Source organism: Diaporthe citri (assembly GCF_014595645.1).
Source record: "Diaporthe citri strain NFHF-8-4 chromosome Unknown scaffold_5, whole genome shotgun sequence".
NCBI lineage: Eukaryota > Fungi > Ascomycota > Sordariomycetes > Diaporthales > Diaporthaceae > Diaporthe > Diaporthe citri.
The window spans coordinates 4,624,326-4,646,928 of record NW_025064850.1 but is presented as its reverse complement, the minus strand read 5'-3'; the positions used below and the strand labels follow the sequence as shown (position 1 = coordinate 4,646,928).

The window sequence follows — 22,603 nt, the reverse complement described above, 5'->3', positions numbered from 1 at the left end:
TGGGATAGCTATAGCTATGCTTTCTTAGTAATCCTATAGTATTAATATTTTATAATGCATGTAGCTAATTTCCTTATATTAGGTAGGTTAATGCTAAAAGCTAAGTGGGCGTACTGTGGAAGCTGGGTGGGCGTACTCTGGCTTGAGTCAGCATATGCTTACCTAGCTTCTACAGTACGCCCACTTAGCTTTTAGCGTTGGCCCACTTAGTATAAGGAAAATTAGCTGCATTTATACTAAAATGCAAGTATTGCAGGGTTCCTAATAAGCTAGGGTAGCTATTTTCCAATTTAAGCAATACTTTAAAAATATAAGCCTAAAAAGCCCAGAGGGCCCCAGAGCGCTTAGAGGGCCCTAGAGCCCCCAGAGCCCCCAGAGCCCCCAGAGCCCCCAGAGGGCCCCAGAGCGCCCAGAGCCCCCAGAGCGCCTAGAGGGCTGCAGAGCCCCCAGAGCGCCCAGAGCCCCCAGAGCCCCCAGAGCCCCCAGAGCCCCCAGAGCCCCCAGAGGGCCCCAGAGCGCCCAGAGCGCCCAGAGGGCCTAGAGGGCTGCAGAGCGCCCAGAGCGCCCAGAGCGCCCAGAGCGCTTAGAGCCCCCAGAGCGCCTAGAGGGCTGCAGAGTGCCTAGAGGGCTGTAGAGCGCTTAGAGGGCGTAGAGGGCGGCAGAGGGTAGAAGTAACTTTTAAGTTGTAAATAAAGGGGTAGCTATAGGACCCCTTTGAGATAGCTATAGCTATGCTTTATTAATAACCCTGTAGTATTAATATTTTATAGTATGTGTAATTAATTTCCTTATATTAGGTGGGCTAACGCTGAAAGCTAGGTAGGCGTATTGTAGAAGCTGGGTGGGCGTACGCTGACTCCTCTAGCTTTATTATAGCGTTGCTAAGGGTAAGTTAACGTTGCCCCATATTAATTTGGTGGCAGGGCATTGACCGTGCGTTGGCAGATTTTGTACCTTTGTACCCTCTCTTTTTTGCTCTGCAAGTTTCCGTTTTCTTTTAGTATTACGGTTCTTTTGATTTGTATACCTTGAGAAATGCTTATGGCCGTGCGCTTTATATTCCTAACACTGCCTTTCACAGTCATGATAATGCCAGGTTCTGTTTCGATGAGGGAAAAGACAAGAAGAGCAGTTATGCCTTGAACATTCAAATAGGAAGCTCTAACCTGTGACCGCAGCGTGGCGGTCATGAGATTCGCCCCGGATTATAAATGAGCGGAAATGGCGATCATTGATATTGAAGTTCGAAGAGATGCTGCCCACACTGGCCACCAAGCCAGGAAAGTGGTGGTTATGGTAGAAGGGGCTGAGCATACCTCCCATAAGGCGCTTGGCGGGAGCCACAAAGATATATTTAGAGAAGTCTGAGACCTTTGTGGAGCCAAACTTGGCATCGATGCCAGTGCTACCAGAGTTGAACAAGATATCAATAGCCATTTCGCATGGATCGCCATTGTGAGGGAATGAATAATTGGGGGAGACTGAGTCGTGACTGCTTTCTGAAAAAGGAGTACTGCGTCGCTGCATGAGTTCTAAAGAAATGCGCAGCGTCTGAGGGAGGATGACAATAGGTTTCATGCACGAAACTCTAGGCACCATGCCAATGACTCAAATGCCCGATGAGGAGTCTGTCTCCTTTGCACGTAATTCATTAACACATAGACTAAAATAAATATCGATCGGCACTGCAACACGATCGGTCACGTATTAAAGGAACCGCGCGCAAATAATTCCCACGAAATCCACAGTGAGATATCATACTTTGAGCACCTAGCCCACTCAACGAGCATTATTAGACAAGAAAACAACCACCAAATCAGTCGAAATGCAGCTTCCAAAGATATTCGGGATCTCCATCCTGGCTTTCGCCACCGGCTCGATCGCAGAAGTACGCTCCGGTTGATGCTCATCGCTATCACAACGCTTTGACTAACAATTATAGTGCTTGGTTTCTGGGAACAGATTTGAAGACTGCTGCTGGGGCACCGACGATGGCAACAGTGCTTGTAAGCGACACACCGGTACTGGAGTGTGCAACGATGATGATCTCAACTTCTGCAAGAATATCGGGGCCAATGGGGAGGTGGTAACAGGGACCGGACTGACTTGCGTAAGCTCTTCCTCCCCATAGCCGATGCGGTATTCTCTCCTTGTCAAAAGCCTAATTCCATGCGCAGGGTGCCGACTGCTGTTTTGTCAGTGGTAGCAGATTTGGGCGTGATTGCCCTGATCCATGAAGGAAACAAACCGTCGCCTGGATTCGACATTGGTGGACATTATTTTGAGATGCCGAGACCACCCCTGACTGCCAGACTCGAGCCAATAGGTCTAAAAATTGTGTGTCTTCATCGAGTGACGAAAAAGAGTTGAGAAACCAAGAGGGATATGATTTCCTCCGAAGGAATTGAAACCATAGAAGATCACCAGGGGAAATGGCTCTGAGGCACATATCCTCAGCACATGCAAATTTTTAGAGTACTTTTGCGGGCGATTTAGGCATCAACTCCACCACTGCAGTATCCGCTCTCAAAGGACGTCACATCAGTATGGGGAATTGTTCTAATAGATATTTGGCTCTGTGTACAGTCTCCAATTCTGAGTGCCGCGGGAGAAATAATTCATGGATACTTGCATGCCTTAGACAACAATATCTCACAATAAATCCTGGCTTGCATCATATTGTTTTGCATACATCATTTATGCCCACATGCAGAGTATATGAATTCACCCTCGAGTGATGTTGGTGTATGCCTCAGCTATCACAAGGTGCTGAACAATGGGCGGAAAACTCTTTATGACTAGATTATAATCACCAGATCTGAATTGAAATACACTTCACATTCTGTTGGGTCTTCATCGCTTATATTCACAGCATTTTGGAAGGAAACAGCTTTGTCCAATCCATTGCATTATCCAGCATATTGCTGTTCTTCTTCAAGTCCTTGCAACGCTCGTGCAACTCCTACGGTTATTCTGCTAAGGCCAGTACCAGGGAGCCATGTAGAGACAAAACAAACCACCAAACATCATCTACTTCTCGTCCACTGATCTCGCTCCATGTCTGAAACCTTTCGTCGATGGACCCACCCGCCGTATGTTTCTCATGGCCACGGCTTAGCTTTTGCAGGTCCAACCCAGGAAACGAAGGAGACCCAGGCAACAGCAGGCGTCGACAGCAGGAAGACCAGTCGGTGTTGGTCATATTATTCATGCTCTCATCGTGTGGCACCTGGACAGCCACAATTCGCAATCATTGACAAGACTTGACATTTTCCCGGCAATCGCGCATGATGCCCATACTTGTGATGTAGGCATCGTAGGCGTCTATCGACACCCTATGTTCGGTCCACTGCTTGTAGGGCCATGGATACAAAATTTGTGGAAGGTGAGCGAGCCGCCATATTCGCATTTGAATATCGAATCTCTGGCCACATCCAGGTACCCTTCGTCATTAGTGGCCATTTTCTTCGTCTCTTCACTATTCTTCAAAACAGAAATCATGTCTGAGTTATAACGCGTGGGGTCATCCCAAATCAGTTGAGAGCCGCTCACAAAACCGAGGGGCTCGCATGGCTCGGAATTTAAAAGTTTTGTGAGACCTCAAGGTATAAGTCAGTCTTCCGATGCATTCAATAGACTTCACAGCATGGCTCGCTCCGACTTACCGGTTGCCGTGGCCGTGACTTTTACCAGGTGTGTGGACACAGAGGTCACCGTGGCTGTTTCAGCGCCTGAAATGTCATCCGAGACATTCTCAGTCTCTTTCGACATCGCGCTGCGAAGAATGGATGTGGGACCGATAGTCTCAGTCACGGTTGTCGTGACCGAGCCTTGTCGAGTCACTGTGACAGTGAGGGGCTTATTCTCCGTAGAAGGGGAGGCAGGGCAGGTCTTGGTTGCTAGAAAGAACATGGGTAAGCCATAAGGTCCGAGTAATCAATGCCAGAGACCGGTGAGTTCCAAACCATAAAGAATCAAGAAGACCGCGAAGCCAATGAGGCATATCCCAAGAACGAGGGAGAGTACGAGGGTGGTCACGAAGTGCTTAGTCCTCTTACTGCGCTCATCGTCTAACTGCTTCTTCAACAAGATCCTGTGGGGTACAGACTCCATTTCATGCATTCCGATGCTTTTGGTATGAGAACGAGGGAGGTCTGACGGTGGGATATACGTGTCTTCGTCCTGAACATGGAAGGAATTCGATGGAGGGTAGTACTTGTCTTCGGTGGAATACGAGGGTGCCTCTGAAAGAGAGTCCGAAGTGAAAGGCTGGTGAACGACGTAGTTTCTGTTTTTGTTATCGGCTCCCATTTGTGCTGGTTGTCCTGATAGAGGATTTGACTTTTGTAAATGATGGGAAGCAGCACGAAGAACGAGGGGGGGGGTTTTATATGGGAGGCCCCAGCTGAGGTGGACGACTGAATAAGACCGCTGCTCGAGTCACTCACATCTCTATGAGGCGAGTTCTGGTCTGGATGTTCATCTTTGACCCGTCATTCCCATTCTAAGCTCGGCCTCGGGCATGAAAGACAGTCACTCAGGGTGCAGACAGATTAGTCACATAAAGCATTGCAATCCTTATCGTGGGCACATCGACTCCATGTTATTTGCGACTAATTGCCAAATCTTTTTGAAACTAAAGAAAACGGTCTAATGTGGTATCTCTCATGTCGTTGCAATTTTTTTCCCAGAACCCTTCCTTTGGACAGAGCTGTCTGCCCAGTTACTTTCCCATTTTCCTCTCCTCAGCCTGGCCGTGCTCAGGACATCTCAACATCGTCATCGTCATCATCATCGCTGTCGTCAACCTGGAGGCCATCCAGCTCATCGTCAGACTCAATCGTGTCCGCCATGAAGTAATCGATCGCACTGGGCCAGATGTCCTCGGCGATGGAGACGGCGACCTCATGACCGGCGGGGAAAGTCTCAACGTCCTCCTCGGGGAAATCCTCGTCCTCGTCATCCTCGTCATCCGAATCCTGTGCGTTGCCGTTCAGGGCAGCCCGCCTCTTGGCCTGAAGCTCTGCCTTGGCCTCGACGCTCTCGGCGGCGCTGGTCCAGCGGCCGCGGTAGCTGAAGAAGTTGAAGAAGGAGATGGCGCCGTTGGTGGCAGCCTCGAGCCTCTGCGCGAGGGCCTTGTACTCGGGCAGCTCGCGGGCGGCAGCGTCACGGGCCTTGCGCGCGTCGCCGGTGACGATGCCGTCGAGCTGCTGGGCGGGGTTCTGCTTCTGGGCGGCCCAGAAGGCGTAGGCGGCGTCGGTCAGGCCCTCGGTCAGATCCTGGCCGGGCTTCCAGTTGACGCGCACGGGGTCCGAGACGAGGCCGGCGGAGCCGTCCTTGCCGTAGCGGTACCAGAAGGTCTTCTCGAGCAGCGAGTCGGAGAACCACTTGTTCTCGCCAAAGTGGAAGCGGATGGTGACGCTGCGAGGCTCGCCGAACTTGTCCAGGCCAACGTCGCTGACGGAGGCGGAGGCGGGGATCTCGGGGCGGCCGACCTCGAGGCCCTTGAGCGCGTTGGCAAAGACCTCCAGGTCGCTCCCGGTGACGGCAGCCTCGAGCTCGCTGCTGGCGTGGTCAAAGACGACGGCCCAGAAGCCGGGGATCTTGGAGATTGTGTTCTGGCGGGCGGCCAGGATGTCCTTGGCCATCAGGTACTGCTTGGCCGTGATCTCGGTGTCGACATCGCTGAGGGAGGCCTCGATGAGCTGCAGCTCCTTGATGGCCGCAGGCTCGATGACAAAGTCCTCAGAGGAGTTCATGATGGATAGCAGGTGGCGGTGGCGGTGTTTGGCTGCGATGTCTTCGATCATGTGGTGCAGACGGGGGACGAGATGTGTGTGTGTGTGACGAGTTTTTTTTTATTTTATTTTTTAACTTTTTTTTTTAGGATGACTGAGTGAGGGGAGGGTGTGAAGGGATATATGTGTGTTGCAGTGCGGTGCGATGAGGTGCGCGTGTGGAAAATATCAGGCGTATAAATATTCAGGCACTACGACATTGCATGGATCACTACGCCTGCAGGCTTGTGAAAATTTGGGCGGGAGGGAAAAAAAAAAAAAATCTGACGGGCGGCACGCCTGTTTGCAAGGTCCACCAGCGCAGGCGACAGGGTTCACTAGTGGCCAGCGGATAGGAACGAGTCAAATCTCATAGGGCAATCCTTCGCATATTCATGCGCCTATGAGACAAAGAGGGTATGGTGTTATGTAAAGACCCGGGGGACTGCAGAGCATGCCACCCGCTGTTGCCAGTGCTGGATGGATGAGAGGCTGGCTCAAAGGGGAAGTTGATATGTCGGGGTGGCAGCTGAGTCATGCTGGACCCTGAATCTGGGCAGATCTGAGTATGGGCCATGAGCTGCACCAGTACAGTAAAGTAATAAGCACACACCCGCACACAGCAGGGTGAGAGCGGCGAGGATCATGATAAGATGTGGCCCGCTTTGCCGGATTCCTTGAGCCCATCGAGGCATGGGTGTAACTACTCTGCTCTTCTTCCCCTGTACATTTCATGCGCCCTTCTCCATCCCCGCACGCCTACCCAGAACATTCAAAAACACCAGGAGCACTCAGGAGCACCTCCTGGCCGCACCAATCTGCATCATGAAAGCTGCGGCCACTCAATGACCCTCGTCACACCGACTTGATCGCCCTGGTCCGGTTGTCGAGCGCCCTCGCCACCACCCCCGGCGTGACAGAGCTCTCGAAACCATGTGGCACGCCCGGGTATAAGTGAAACTCCACCTCGACCTCGGCCTGCAGCAGAGCCTGTGCATATCTCAGATCCTCGTCGCAGAACAGGTCCAAGCCAGGTGTGTCGATGTACGTCCTGGGCAGCCCAACCAGCTCCTCCACCCTCGCGCGCCCCGGCGCAGCATAGATGCTCACATCCGCGCTGTCCTTGCCGGCCTTGTCCTCGCCCACATACGCAGACCAGCCGATCTTGTTGTTGTTCTCGTCCCAGGCCAGGAAATTCCTCACCGCCCAGCCGGGGCCGTACCTCCCGATTGTGCGGTCGTCCAGCATCGGGTAGATCAGAACCTGCTTTGCAAGCGGTGGCTGGAGTCCTCTGTCCCTCGCCAGTAGTGCAGTGCCCGCCGCGATGCCCCCGCCTGCGCTGTCTCCACAGATGATGAGCCTCGCAGGGTCGACGCCAAACTCCTCTGCGCTGGCCGACAGCCACTTGAGAGCCGCGTAGACGTCCTCCACTGGCCCCGGCGCGGGGTTCTCAGGTGCGACTCGGTAGTCCACCGCGAATGTCTGGACGTCCCAGCGCTTGGTGTTCCTCCTGAAGAGTGGGGTGAAGATCTCGACACTGCAGCTTATCATTCCGCCGCCGAAAACATGCAGCACCGCAGGTCGCAAGGCCTCGCCTTCCCTGAGCTGACTGCGGTGCTCCGGCGTGGCAAAGCGCGAGACGCTGATGGAGGACCCATCGAGGGTGGTAATCTCGTGCTTGGTCTCCACGACTTGCTCGGCCGCGGGGTCGGGTTCTCTCCCGAGAGCCATTCTCATTACGACGTTACTGAAGGCGCGTACGTCTTGGGCGGTCTTCATGACAGGTATCTCGACACCAGACATGTCGAGTGCTTGGACGGCAGCTGCATATTCCGGGTCGAGGCGGATGGTGCCGCCGGCTGGACCTCCGGGCAGCCCCGTGGATGCCGACGCGGCGGTTTTGATCTCGGTGGTGTCCATGTTGATTGGTCGGGAATAATGTTCAGGCGGCAGAGGAGGTTGATGCTGGGTGATGGGCGTGCACTCGTCTGCTTCCTGAAGTGCTGCTAAAGCACCTGGTTATTAGGATCCAAATCCTGGGCGGGTCCCGCGCTCTCGCTCCTCGCTGCCTCGTCACACAAGGGTGGCTTACCAAGCTCGCATTTGTAAAATCAGACGGGCTTCGGATAGCCTTGCCCCGACCATGCGGAGCGGCTCTGCCCCAGGAATTTGGATGCGTGCAGCCGTGACTGTCGACTCTTCTAAATCCGAGACTGGTCGAGACTTGAGATTGCGAGGGTGAGCGGCGGCGTGACGGTCCGACGTCAATGACATCAGATGCAACCTTGCGCGGCCACCGCATCCGAGCCGACAATCGATAACTGCTGCTCCTTCCAGCACCATAATCGCATGCTTGGCCGTCGAGATGCGCGTGCACCCTGCCGACGCGTCGCCTAGTCCGAGTCTTCATCATGACCAGGCCACACGATCTCCCGCTGCACTACTGCATAGGCACACCTCCATGCGATGAACAGCCAGACCACGACCAGGACGATGGTCATGACCGTGCTGAACCACAAGAGCCCCTCGCTACCCACAGCCCCGGCCACCCGGATCGTTGAGATGGTGAAGCCGGCGTTCGGGAACACAAAGCTCCACCAGCTGAGGTGGAACTTCCTATCCGGCATGCCCGCAACGACCGCCATCAGCGCAGACGTGAAGAACCAGAAGCTCAGCCCCCACAGGAACAGCGAGCAGTACAGCGACGCCAGCCTCACGCCATCAGCTAGCACTACCGGGCTGACCATCCCCTCGATGACGGGCACCTGGGCCGCAAAGATCCTCGGCACGTCGTCCGCCATGGACACCAGCGCGGCACAGGTGAAACTCGGCGGCCCGACCGCGATGAACATTCCCGGGCGCTGTGCAGGCAAGCCGTAGACCATCAGCCTGCTCAGGTACGTCGCATACATGAAGATGGAGACCATGAAGCCCAGCCCCTGCGCCGCGACGCCGGAAGTGATCATGGCTAGCGCCTGTGACGGCGTTTGGGTGCGCGAGTCGAAGGCTGCGATGGTGCCGGCCAGCATGACGGGGAATATCGGCAGGATCCAGGCTGGCGTCATGGCGTGGGCCTGGAGGCGGCGCTGCTCCTTGACGGTGAAGAGAAGGTGGTACTGGATGACGGAGACGAGGAAGGTGACGGCGAGGTAAAGCCAGTATGTGACGCGGTGGAAGACGGCGAGCCCGTCCTGGGCTTTGGGGGACAGGAACAAGCTGCCGTACTTCTCTGCGTTGGACAGGAGCGCCGCGATGGACAGGAAGAAGGTGGAAACGAAGAGTGCCTCCTTGGGATGTGTGAGAGTCTTGGAGAAAGTGTGCTTGTACAGCAAGAAGCGCAGCAGCAGGCACGCCGTGATGAGGATGAAGCAGAGCAGGTCGAAAAGGAACACGATCAGGCCAATGGTGTCAAGCCCGCGGAACCGATGCGGTGTCAGGCTCAAGGTGAGGGCAATGCCACCGGTTGACATGCTGTTATGGAGATCAGTTGCTGTGTAGCGTGGTCGGTCCTGATCCGGGCTGGCTTACGTGACGGTGTACCATGCAAATGTGAAGTGGCGTAGTCGCTCCCGCACCGATATTGGTGGCTGCAGGTATGTTGGAATTCTTTCGAGGGCCACCCTTGGTGTTGGCTCCCGGGTGAGGTCGCCATCCTCGGTGGTCGATCCATCTGGCAGCGGTTTGGCCTGTTTCTCATGGTCGGGAAAGTCACGGACTTGAGGCTCCATGATGCCAACCAATCCTTGTCGGGCAGACGGGACGACGGGCTGAGGAATCAGTCAAGATATGTTGCTCACCCGCGCAAGAACGGCGTCGTGGCTGCTGTGTCTATAGGGTGTATGTGGGGTGTTTTGTACTTGTGATTCAACCTGCAAGTCGAGTGGTTGTTGTTGTCGTCGATGATTCATGACAACATGTGTAGAGCGAGCAATCTATCGAGAAATGAACAGTAACGGCAGCTCCCCTTCTATAAAAAGGGAAAAAAGCCCACTGCAGTTAGGTGCCACCCGCGCAACGGCTGCAGGGTAGCAGGGTTACAGTGGGCTGGCTGGGTGGGCACCAAGTCCCGTTAGTGCCCGATGTCAGTCAGTGTGGTAGGAACCACGATCAACGTCGAGCTGCAGGGCAGAGCCTCCTTTTCCCGATGGTGATGGCGAAAAACCTTGCTCGTCGTCGTGGTCCAGCTGGTACATGTCACCACACAGCGTACTATTGCGTGGCGCGGTACAGTAACGGTGACCTCAACGTCTGGCCATCCGGCCTCGCCCTCGTCTTTTCTGGTGGCATCAGACCAGCCAGGTTCTTATTCAGGCTTGGCCGAAGCCATTCCGCTGTCGGATGGCGTTGTCTGCCCGGCCCTGACACGTGGTAAGGCAAGCCAGGAAACGAGCACACATTGGGCTAGCAGGTGCTTTTGCTGGCCAGACTCGCCCTCTGGGTTTACGAGCCCACAGTAGTCCCGCCCCAGCGCCTCGGATCTTGTCCCGATCAGCCCATTCTGACGGACAGCCCCTGGACGAGCACAGGGGGGCGTCCAGGCCAAAGCTGTAATCTTCGCTTTACATCCCTCGACACAGCCAACAACGACAGAGGCCTGGGCCCCGTCTTTCGCATTTGGCCTTCAATCACCACGACACACATCTCTTTACCTTGCAGCCGCAGAGAAGAGTGGCCTGAACCAGATCGGAAACACAGGCACTGGTCGGCATCATCTTCGTTGATGGTTGCCGGACAATCCCCATCAAACAGGTCGTGAAGTGCCCCGTGCCTGTCACTTGCACGTGGGAGCAGCGGCAACGAAAATATCAAGCCTCTCCGTTGAATCTATACAAGTTCATATGAGTGTATGCCTTATACCTTTACCACTAAATTGTGACATTGGATGATAGAATGTAAAGATTATTACTAGAGGGGGTGACCAGGAAGCCGAATGCTCCCGGCACCTGAATAGATTTCCCACCAAAATCTTAAAACTTAAATTCTATGTGAAATCATTAATACTTATACAATATTTTTAAATAAATTTTATATATAAAGGCGACCTATTATTTTATAATATAAAATATATACCTTAATTCTCTTTTATATTTTAACAAAATAATAAGAATTTAAAATTAAAGACTTTTTTAATACTTAAAATATTAGCTTTTTAAAATTAATTTTATATTAAAAAGTTTTTATTATATAATGTGTCTTTAAATACGTATAAATTATATTTAATTCGTAATATAAATAATATAAAATACGTCTTATAATATATTATAAATTAATTATAAATAAATCTTATAATAAATATATTAATTTTATATATTATTAAATATATAAATATATTATAAAATACTTTATTAAATTATAATATATATAAAATTACATATAAGTATATTAAATCTTGTATTTAAGTTATAATTTAAGATAAAAATAAAAAAAATAAAAAGTAAATCCTTTTTTACCTCTTTTTATTAAAAAGCATTTTTAATTCTTATAAAGAATTTTATTATATTTTACATTATATATATATATATATATATATAAATAAAAATTTTATTTTAATTTCATAATAAAGTTTAAATTTATTTCTTAAAATTTAAAGACTTTCTTTTTTGCTTTTTAATAAGGGAAATTTTATTTATTTTTATATAATTTATTAATATTAATAAATAATTAATAAAATATTTTATTAATAATATTTAGCTTTTATATATTAATATAACCATTTGTTTTATTATGTTTAAGGTTTAATTATGTAAGAAATAAGGGATAAACCTATAGAGTTTAAAAGCTCGTTTTTGGTGGGGTTTGCACCAAAAAACAAGCATTCAGGTGCCGGGACCATTCGGCTTCCTGGTCATCCCCTCTAGTGGGTTTAAACCTAAAGAGTCGCTGCAACAACTTCAGCCCATAGACAGACTAACTGTATAGTGGGCTTGCTCTCACCAGCAAATTCTTAATGAATATGGAGATTTCGCACCTGCAAAAACGGAAAGTACACCAGTATATCGCCACCTCTAAACCACGTAAGAGTTCACACACCCAAAAGCTACACCCCAATTCCCACACCCAATTCCCATACCCAACACCCATACCCACACCAAACACCCACACACTTAATTTACATGTTTAATTATAAAAAAGAGTGAAAAGAGTAAAAAAGTGAAAAACTATAAAAGTAAGTGTTGGCTGGGTTATATATTTAAATATAATAAAGGTATGATATATACATGGTGTAAATTTAAATTAATTAAAGGAGAAAGGGTTGCAATAAGTGTTACAGCCCGCCTTTATTTAGTTATAAGCTATTAAATAAAGGTATATAATTAAGTAACATAAGCTACTTATATATACTTATTTATTAATATATAAATAGCTTATTTTTATATTAATAATCTTTAATTAAGTAAATATATATAATTTAAAAAGTATTTCCTTTAAAAATAATTTAAATTTAAAGTTTAAAAGTTTAAAAGTTAAAGTATATTAATTATTAATTAAAAGTAAAATATAAATTTAATTCTATTAACTTATTATAAAATATAAATATGAAAATATTATTTTTAATTTAAAGTTTTATTATAATATAATTTAATAATTTATAATATTAAGTTTTAAGAATATATTTCTTTTTTATTTATTTTTATATTAAGTTAATTATTATTTTTATTATGTAAATAATTTATATTTTTATAATTTATATTTTTATAATTTATATTTTTATAATTTATATTTTTATAATTTATAATATTAAATTAATAAATATTAATATATATAAAATTAATATATAAATATTAAATTATAAAGTTTAATTAAAAATATTTATTATATATAAGTTAATAATTTAAATATTTATAAAGAAAATAATTTATATTAATAGTTTTAAAAATAAAATTCTTAATATATAAATATTATTATAAAGGTTTTAAATATAAAGTTTTATTTTTATAAGAAATATAAATTAATATTAATTAATTAAATTATTTTATAAAGTAATATATAAATAATTAATAAAATAAAATTAAATACTTATTAATTTAATATATATTTTCATTAATATGGATTAAAATTATTTTTTTAATAATTAATTTTATTTTATAAAGTAATTAAAATTAGTTATTTATAATTTTCTTAATATTTAATTTAAAGAATTAATTAATTTTAATTAATATTATTTTTAATTATAATAATTATTATATTAATATTAAATTAATAAAATAATATTTTATTTAATATTCTTTTTATAAATATATTTATTAAATTATTATTATTAATAACTTTATATTTTTTATAAATATCTTATTTTTTATATAATTAATATAATATTATTATATTTATTATAAACTTTTCTTTTAAAATATATTTAATTTAATAATATATTTAAAAATAAAATAAAACTTTATATAAATAATAAAAGGAATTAAAGATAATATAAAGTAATTTATAATATTTTTTAATATTATTAAAAGTATAATGCTTATTTTAAAATTATTAATTATATTATATGTTTTTAAAATAAATATTTTTTAAATAAGTTTTTTATATTTTATAAAAGTTTAATAAAGTATATTATTATAAATAGTTTATTTTATAAATTTAATATTAAGTTTTTAATTAAATAAATTATTATAAAGTTAATTTAAAAATTAAATTAAAATTATTAATAAAGAAATTATTTATAAAAATTATAATTTTAATTATTTTAAAATTAAATAAAATATATTATAACTTTTAATTAAAATTATTTATTTATTATTATAATTAATGCTTTAATTTAATATAATTATTTTTTATAATTATTTATATAAATAAGATTAATTAATTATAAATTAATATATATTTAACTTTATAATTTTATAAAATAGCTTAATAATTAAATAATAATATTTCTTTAAAGCTTAAATTTTAATTATATATATATTTATATAATATTTTATAAGATTAAAAGCTAAGTTTTTAAGAATATTGTTAAAAATATTAAGATAAAAATTAATTTTATACTTATTTATTAAATTATTAATAATTAAGTTAAAATAAATAACTTAATTTTATTATTATATTTTTATATAATTAGTTTTATCTTTTTAAATAACTTAATAAATAATTCTTTAATCTTATATATAAAGCATGCTTTAAATATTTATATTTTATAATAAAAAGTTTTATTATATTATTTAAATATTATTATTCCTTTATTAATTAATTTTTATAATTTAATTATTTTAAAAATACCTTAAATAAAGTATTTAATATTATAATAATATCTTTTCTTTATAATTTTAAAGTAAATTTATAATTATTAACTTTTTTTATATAATACATTAATTTAACTTATTTTTTAATTTTAATACTTTTTTTTATTATATTATTAATAGCTTATTAATTTAATTTAATTTTATTAAATATTTATTAATAAAAATACTTTTTATATTTATACTTTTATTTAATTTATATTAATTATTTAATTTATTACATTATTTATATAATTTCATACTTATTAATTTAAATATTTTAAATATAATATTTATATAAATAATTATATTATAATTATTAATTAATATTATCTTAAATAGCTTAATTTAATTATATTTTTTCTTTATATAAAAATATTACTTTATAAAAGATATTATAATATATTTATAATATTTAATTTATAAAATATTTTTAAAATATATTTAATATTTTTATATACTTAATTTTCTTAAAATACTTTTATTATTTTTTAAATTATTTTAATTTTTAAATTATAAATAATATTAATAAAAATAAATTTATTATTTTAAAATAAAGTTTAAAAATAAATAAGCTTTAAAAATAAATAAAATTAATATAAGCTTATTAAACTTTATAATATTATTTATTACTTTAATAATTATATATAAAATTACTTTTTTATTATAATTATATTAAGCTTAAATTATAAGATTTAAAATATATTCTTTAAAACTTTATACTATTTTTTTACTTTTTTAATTAATTAATATATTTTAATTAATATTTATTTATATTTTATTTTTATAAACTTAATTTTTTTATAAACTTTATTTAAATTAAATTAAATTAAATTATTATATTATAAATAATATAAGTAAATAAATTTAAATAAATATTTATATAAATTTATTTAAAAACTTTTTAAATAATTTATATAAAAATATTATATATAAATAATATATTTTAAAAGTTAATTTTTTATTAATAATATATAATATTAATTTTATATTTAATAAATATATAATATTTTATAATTAAAATAATAATTACTTTAAAATATAAATTTAAAATAATAAGCATTAATTAAATATTTTTAATATTAATAATAAACTTTTTTAATAAATTATATTATTTTTTAATTTATATTTTTATAACTTATTTTTATAAATAACTTATATAAATTATTTATTAATAAATAATTAAAATATTTATAAAAGTATTATAATTTTATTTTCATTAAATAAAATATAATATTTCTTAAAATATACTTTAAAATAAATTATTAATATTTAAACTTTATTATTAAAATACATAAAAGTTTATTTTTAATATATATTTTTTCCATAATTATATTATAAAATTTAAAATTTAATTAATTTATATTTTTAATAAAAAGTAAAAAAAAATTTTAAATTTATAATATAAAAAAACTTAAATTAAAAATAATTTTAATAATTATAAAATTAATTAAAATTACTTTACTTTTTTTAAATATAATTTATATTTTATTATTAATTAAAATATTAAGTTAAATATTTAAGTTTTCTTTTTAAAATGCTTTAAATTAATATTTCTTAATAATTAAGATTTATATTATATTTATATTTAAGAAAATATTTTAAAAAAGTATAATAAAATAACTTTAAATAATTAAATTAACTTTTAATTTTTAATTAAGCATTAATAATAATAATATTAATAAAATAATAAAGAATATTTAATTTTTAAAATAATAAATTAAGTATTAATTATTATTATTACTTTTTAAGTTATTATTATTTTTACTTTTATTAATTTCTTTAATGCTTAAGTTTATACCTTTTATATTTATAATTTATACTTTAAAATTATTATTTTAATTTATTTAATTTTATTTATTATTTTTATTTATTTATTAAAAGTTAATATATTATTATTTTATAATATTTCTTTATAAAAAGTAATGAATTAATTAATATCTTTATTTTTAATATATAATATATATTTTAAGGTTTATAATAAAATTATTATAAAATAAAAGGCTTTTTTTTATATTATTATTTAATTTTTATAACTTTTTTTTAAAAAGGTTTTTAAAAGCATTTTTTAAATCCTTCTTTATATTAAAATATTAATTAACTATATTAATAATTTATATATTTTGTTTTTAATTAATTAATAATATATATAAAGCTTTATTTTAATTATTTTATTAAAGGTATATTAATTATAATTATAATATATTATATTAACTCTTTTATATTTAATTTTAATATTAAAAATATTATTTTAAGCTTTTAAAAATTATAATATGCTTTAATTATTATAGCTTAAAGTTATTTATTTATATTTTATAATATTTTTAATGCTTTTTAAGCCTTAAATAAAGTATTTAATAAAATTTAAAATATTTTCTTTAAGTATTTTCTTAATATTATTATTATTTATTTTAATTATATTAAATACATTATTTATTTAACTATTATAATAATATTAATAATTTATAATAATATTAAAATATAGCTTAACTTTTAAATAAATATTTTTAAAAGTATTATTTTCTTTAATATATTAAATTTAAAAATTAAATATTAAATTTAATATAATTTTCTTAAAAATTATTTTATATTTTAATAAGTTAATTATATTTATTTTATATATATAAAATATTAAGTAAATCTTTATATTAAATATATTATATGCTTATTTTATATAATATTATTTTTTATTATATAATTTTATAAAGTTTATTAACTTATTAAGTAAATTAATATTATTATAAATTCTTTTTAAAAAAAGTATATTATAATTATTTATTTTTAATTAATTTATTTTAAAGCATAATTATATTTTTTAATTTAAACTTAATTAATATAATAGTTTTTATAGCTTTAAGCTTATATATATATATTAAAAACGAGCTACTTAAATAAATGGGGGATAGGTTCTGCTAGATCCTCTTAAGGATAACTTAAGAAGGAGCTTTAATGTAATAAAGAAAGAAGATAGGAATAAAAGGGAGCTAAAGAAGGGAAAAGGTAAGTATTTTAAAAATTCTTAAAAATAAAAAAGCTTAATTAAAGCATTAAATATATAAGAAAAAAAAAGAGTTAAATTTTTTAAGAATATTTAAAATAAGTATAAAAGCTAGCTTTTTATAATTAATTAAAATTTAGCATAATATTATTCCTTATATATTTCCTTATATTTATTAATATATCTTTTTTTAAGTACTTTATAATAAGTATTATAAAAACTATTAAAATAAAACCTTATTATCTTTAATTAAAACTTTAAGTTTTAAAATTTATTTTATTATAATTTTAATTATTATTATTATTTTTAATTTTTTGCTTACTTATCTTATTATAACTTTTATTTTTTTATAAAAGCTTTAAATATTCTTAAAACTTGCTTAGCAGTATATTTATTAATTATATTTTCTTAATTATTAAAGTTTAATTTAATAATTAATATTAATATAGCTATTAAAGATTTAAATATTTTTATAAAATAAAAAGTAAATTTATTCTTTTTTTTAATTATTACATTAAGTATAATATATTAGCTTTATTAATTTTTATTTTTATTTTTTATAAAGCTTTTATTTTTAAGTTTTATATTTTATATTTAATTATTTAATTAGCTTATTTATAAGCCTTTTAAATTATTTTTAAGTAAACTTTATTATTACTTTAATTATTTTAAATTAATTAATATACTTTAAGTTTTATTTATATTTATTATTAAAATAAATAAATAAGAAAGATTTTTATATATATTAAAATAAATATTTTTTATTAGCTTTAAAATATTTTATAATATAATATTTAAGTTAAAGGCTTATTTAATTAAAGTTTTGTTTAATTAATTTTAAGCTATATAAAAATTTATACCTTGTTATATATTAAATATTTAAAATTAAGTTATTAAATTAATTTATATTAAAGATATTATTTCCTTTATATCTTTTTTGCAATTAATAGTAATTTTAATATATTATAATTTAAATAATTATTATTAAATAATTTTTCTTTATAATAAAAGCTTATTTCTTATTTTAATTATTTTTATGCTATTAATCTTAATAAGGAAAATTAATATAGGTATTTAAATAGCTTTATTAATCTTATTAAGCTTTAATTAAATAATAAATATTTAAGTAGTAATGCTAATAATAGCTTTAAGCATTATAAGGTATATAATTTTAATTAAAAAAGCCTTAGCTTAATTTTATATTTTTTAATTATTCTTTCTTTAATTTTTCTTAAAGTAGTTTTTAATAAACTTAGCAATATGTTATTTATAAAATATTTTATTAATTTATTTTAATTTTAATATAAATTTCTTATTAAAATCTTATATTTTATTTTTAAAGTAGCTATTAAATATTTATAAATAAGCGCTTTAATATCTTTATTTATCTTACTATTTTTATTTCTTAATATAAAATTATTTTATAATAAGCAATGATTTTTTATTTTATTAAAAATTATTATTATTTAATAATTAAATATATAAATAGGCATAATAATAAATTTATAATCTTTTATTAATTTATATTATTAATATTTTATAGGTAAGGTATAATTATAATATAAAGATTCTTTAAGTAAAAATATAATGTTTTAAAAGTTAAAAAACTATTAAGTTATAAGGGCTATAATATGCTAAGTTCTTAATTCTTTATATTTATATAATATCCCTTTTATATTAAAGAAATTAAGAGTAAGAAAGGTTTAATATTATTTTATTAAATTTATTAATTTAGCTAATTTTCTTAGCTTAAAATAAAGATTAATACTTAAAAAGTATTTTTATATTATTATTATAAGCTTATTATTAAATATTATTTATTTTATATTAAAAAATAATAAATAATTAAGGATTTAAGTTTATTAAATATTATTTAAGTAAACCTTATTTATAATAATTTTTATTTTAAAAAGATCTTTAAAAAAATTAATACTTACTTTTTAAGTAAAGTTTTATTAATTTTATATATTTATAATATTTAGAAATTATAATGCTTTATTAAGTAGGTTTTTAAAGTTATTAAAGTAAGAAAGTTTTATAATTGCTAAAATAAGATTATTTTCTTTTAAAATAATAAGTTTAATTATTAAAATTAAGGTATTAAGGTTTTAAAATACTTTATAATATAAGGGTAATTAAGATTGCTTTTTCATTTTGCCTTTTTAATTAAAAAATATTTTAATTTTTAATTATAAAAAAAAATAAAGGAAATAAATAATAAAGTAAAAAATAAATAATAAAAGTTAAGTAATAAAGAAGGAAAGTATAATAATAAGAAAAGCCTTATACCTTTAGGAATTATTATATAAGTAATTAAGATAAAAAGAGTTAAAAATAAAAAAGAAATATAATTAATATTTAATTATAGCTTAAGGTAGCTTTTATAAATAATTATTGCCTATTTTTAAATAAGAATTAAATAAGGGAAAAAATTAATATATGAAAAATGTATTTTTATTAAAATAGCTAAGTAATAATTAATCTTTAATATTTAATTAATAATTATATAAAGGTAGAAAGAAGAAGAAAAGAGAGAAAAGTAAGAAGAAGGCTTAGCTATAAATAAATAGGTATAATAATGCATATAGGCTTAAAGCAATAAAAGCTAATAACTTACTACCTTTAAGTTAAATAATTATATTAATTAAAAGAAAGGAATAATAAAAAGGCTTATAAGTTATTATTAAAAGCTATTAATTTATTATTTTATTAATAATTAAAGTAAAAAAAGTATATAATTTCTTATTTCTTTTAAATAATAGCTAATTATAAGATATTTCCTTTTTAATTTATAAGTTTATTAAGTATAAATTAAAATAAATTACTTAATTAAAATTTCTTTATAATAAAAAAATAAATAACTTCTTTTAAGTAATAAACCAACCTTAATTAAAAGTAAGATAATAAATTATTCCTTTTAATAATAAGGTAGCTTATTATTAGCATTGCTTACTTTCTATTATTATAGCAACTTTATATATATAAATTTTCTTTCCTTTTTTAAATTTCTTCTTTTTCTTTCCTTTTTCTTAATATCCTTTTAACTTTAATTAGCCTTTAAGTTAAGCTAAAATTAAAGCAAAATATTATAATCCTTTTATTTTTAAATATCTTTTTATAATAGCATCTTTATTATTAAATTTTCTTTAATTAAAGTTAAAAAGTTTAATATAAAAGGATTTCCCTTTTTCTTTTTAAGCTATTTATTATAATTTATAAGCTAAATAAGTTTTAATTAAAGGTATTTATATTTCCTTTAAGCTAAAAAATATTCTTAATAAAAGTTAATTTATTAAAACTATTCTTTATAATATTTTTATAAAAGGCATTTATATATATAAGATTATTGATATTAAATAAAATTAATACTTTGCTTAATAACTTATTAATTTTATTTTTTAAAAAGTAATTAAGAAATTATTTAATAAATTTCTTAATAAATTATAAAAAAAATAATTTTTAAATAATATTAAAAATTTAATTAAAAGCTATATAAATATTATTATTATTAAAAAAAGTAATAAGGCTTTTTATAAAAAGTATATAATAATAATATATAATTATTTTAATTATTATTATTAAGCAGCTTTATTTATAATCTTTTATAGCTATTAAAATGCTTCCCCTTATAAATATTACCTAAAGCATATAAATTATAACTTTTCCTTAATTATAAATAAAAATATTTTTATTATAATTTCCTTTTTTAATTATTACTTTTTATATAATTTTTATAATAATGCTTATATTAATTATATTTATTATATTAAGGCATTTAATTATATTTTTAATAAATATAATAATATAAAGAAAGTATAAGAAATAATAATAGCTAAATAAATAAAGTTTAAGAATATACTTAATTTAATAATTATTATTAATAAAATAATATAGCTTAAAGAAATAATTAGTTTTAATATTATTTAAAATAAGAAAGTTAATATTATTTAAAATTAATAATTATAACCTTATAATGCAAAATTCTTATTATATTAATTATAAAAATAAGCTTTTAATAAGATATAAATAGTAATTAAAATAAAAGGAAAAAGGGGAAAGAATAAATTAAGTTATTAAAAAAAAAGAAAGTTTTTAATTTTAATAAGAAAATAATAAATAAATATATAGTAAATTTTATAATATATTTTTTAAAAATATAATATTTTATATTTAAACTTAAAGTTAAATTTAATTAAGTAAATAAATGCATATAAAAGAAATTTTATATTATAATAAATATATATATATATATATATAAGAAAAGATAACCCCTTCCCTTTAAATAAATATTTAAGTTAAGATTTAAAAGTATTGCTAAGCTAATTATATTAAAAATGTTAAGGATTATTTAATTAAAATAAAGAAATGTTAATAAATTATAAAAAAACTTATTTCTTAAGTTCCTTTACTTTATATATAAGTATATTATAAGTTTAGCATTTTAAATATTAAAGTTTAAAAAGTTTAATAAATTTAAGCTTATAAATAATTAATATACTTAGGTAATAAATAAAAATATATTTAATTAATTTTAATAATAATTAAAGTTAAGATTATTTAAAATAAAGTTAAATAAATTAAATTTTATTAAAATATTTAAAAAGGGGTTATTATTTATAATACTTATAAGGTTGGTTTTTTAAAGTAAATAAGGTTTAAGTTCCTATATTTTAAAATAGTTAATGAATTTTTTTAATTATTTTAATAAAAATATGCTTAAAAATAAATATTATTAAATATTTAAAGTTTATAAATATTATTATAATAAATCTTATAAATAATAAAAGGATTAAATTAATAATAAGTTAATTTTTTAAATAAAGAATAATTAACCTTTTTTTGCTTATTAATAAATAAAATTAAGTTATTTTTTTTTAAAAAATAGGTTAAGAGAAATTATAATATATATCTTATTATATAGCTTTCTTTTTATAATTAAAGATTAATTTAATTACTGCCTTTATATTTTATGGAAAATTAAGGAGTAATTAAAGCTAAGAATTAAAAGTATTTTAAATAAATATATTTAAAGTTTAGGCTTAAATATATTATATAAGAATAGTAATTTTAATTAAAATAATTAATTTAAAGTTATAAAGAAAATAAAAGAAACTTTTCTTATAAGATTTTTTAAATAAAGTTTAATTAATAAAGAAAGCATAAATTAAGATTTATATTTAGTTTTTAATTACTTTATTAAGCATTTTCTTAATAATAGCTATAATAATAAAGTATTTATATTTAATAATATTATTAGCATAAGGGTTATATATTAAGATTATAATTTTTTTAATTTTAATTATTAAAAAATATTAAGTAAATTAACCTATATTCTTTTGCTCTTTATTTATTACTACCTTTATTAAAAGCCTTTATTTAAAAAGGAATTTTTAAATAAAGAATCTTTTAATGCTTTTTAAGTTAGCTACCTTAAAAGGCATAGCTTTAACTTATCTTATTAAGTTATATTATCTTTTAATTAGCTTATTATATTCCTAATTAAAAGGTAAATATTAAATATTAATATAAATTATAATAAATATTAAATATTAATATAAATTATAATAAATAATTAATTTAATATAATTAAAATAATTTAATTATTATAA

The 22,603-nt window shown here is 31.3% G+C and overlaps 4 protein-coding genes across 4 annotated transcripts; 1 reads left to right on the top strand and 3 right to left on the bottom strand.

The window, feature by feature from the left end:
• Positions 1-1,825: 1,825 nt before the first annotated feature.
• INS49_011815 (uncharacterized protein) lies at positions 1,826-2,206 on the top strand (the record flags this gene model as incomplete). The annotated part of the gene is made up of 3 exons (XM_043172524.1): positions 1,826-1,888; positions 1,943-2,110; positions 2,201-2,206. The coding sequence occupies 3 exons, from the start codon at positions 1,826-1,828 to the stop codon at positions 2,204-2,206; spliced, it is 237 nt and encodes a 78-aa protein (XP_043024269.1).
• A 2,554-nt stretch (positions 2,207-4,760) lies between these two features.
• Positions 4,761-5,759, bottom strand: INS49_011814 (uncharacterized protein; the record flags this gene model as incomplete). Its single annotated transcript, XM_043172523.1, has 1 exon — positions 4,761-5,759. The coding sequence occupies one exon, from the start codon at positions 5,757-5,759 to the stop codon at positions 4,761-4,763; it is 999 nt and encodes a 332-aa protein (XP_043024268.1).
• An 873-nt stretch (positions 5,760-6,632) lies between these two features.
• On the bottom strand, positions 6,633-7,697 carry INS49_011813 (uncharacterized protein; the record flags this gene model as incomplete). The annotated part of the gene is made up of 1 exon (XM_043172522.1): positions 6,633-7,697. One exon carries the CDS (start codon positions 7,695-7,697, stop codon positions 6,633-6,635), a length of 1,065 nt encoding a protein of 354 aa, XP_043024267.1.
• A 473-nt stretch (positions 7,698-8,170) lies between these two features.
• Positions 8,171-9,505, bottom strand: INS49_011812 (uncharacterized protein; the record flags this gene model as incomplete). The annotated part of the gene is made up of 2 exons (XM_043172521.1): positions 8,171-9,248; positions 9,306-9,505. The coding sequence occupies 2 exons, from the start codon at positions 9,503-9,505 to the stop codon at positions 8,171-8,173; spliced, it is 1,278 nt and encodes a 425-aa protein (XP_043024266.1).
• Positions 9,506-22,603: the final 13,098 nt, after the last annotated feature.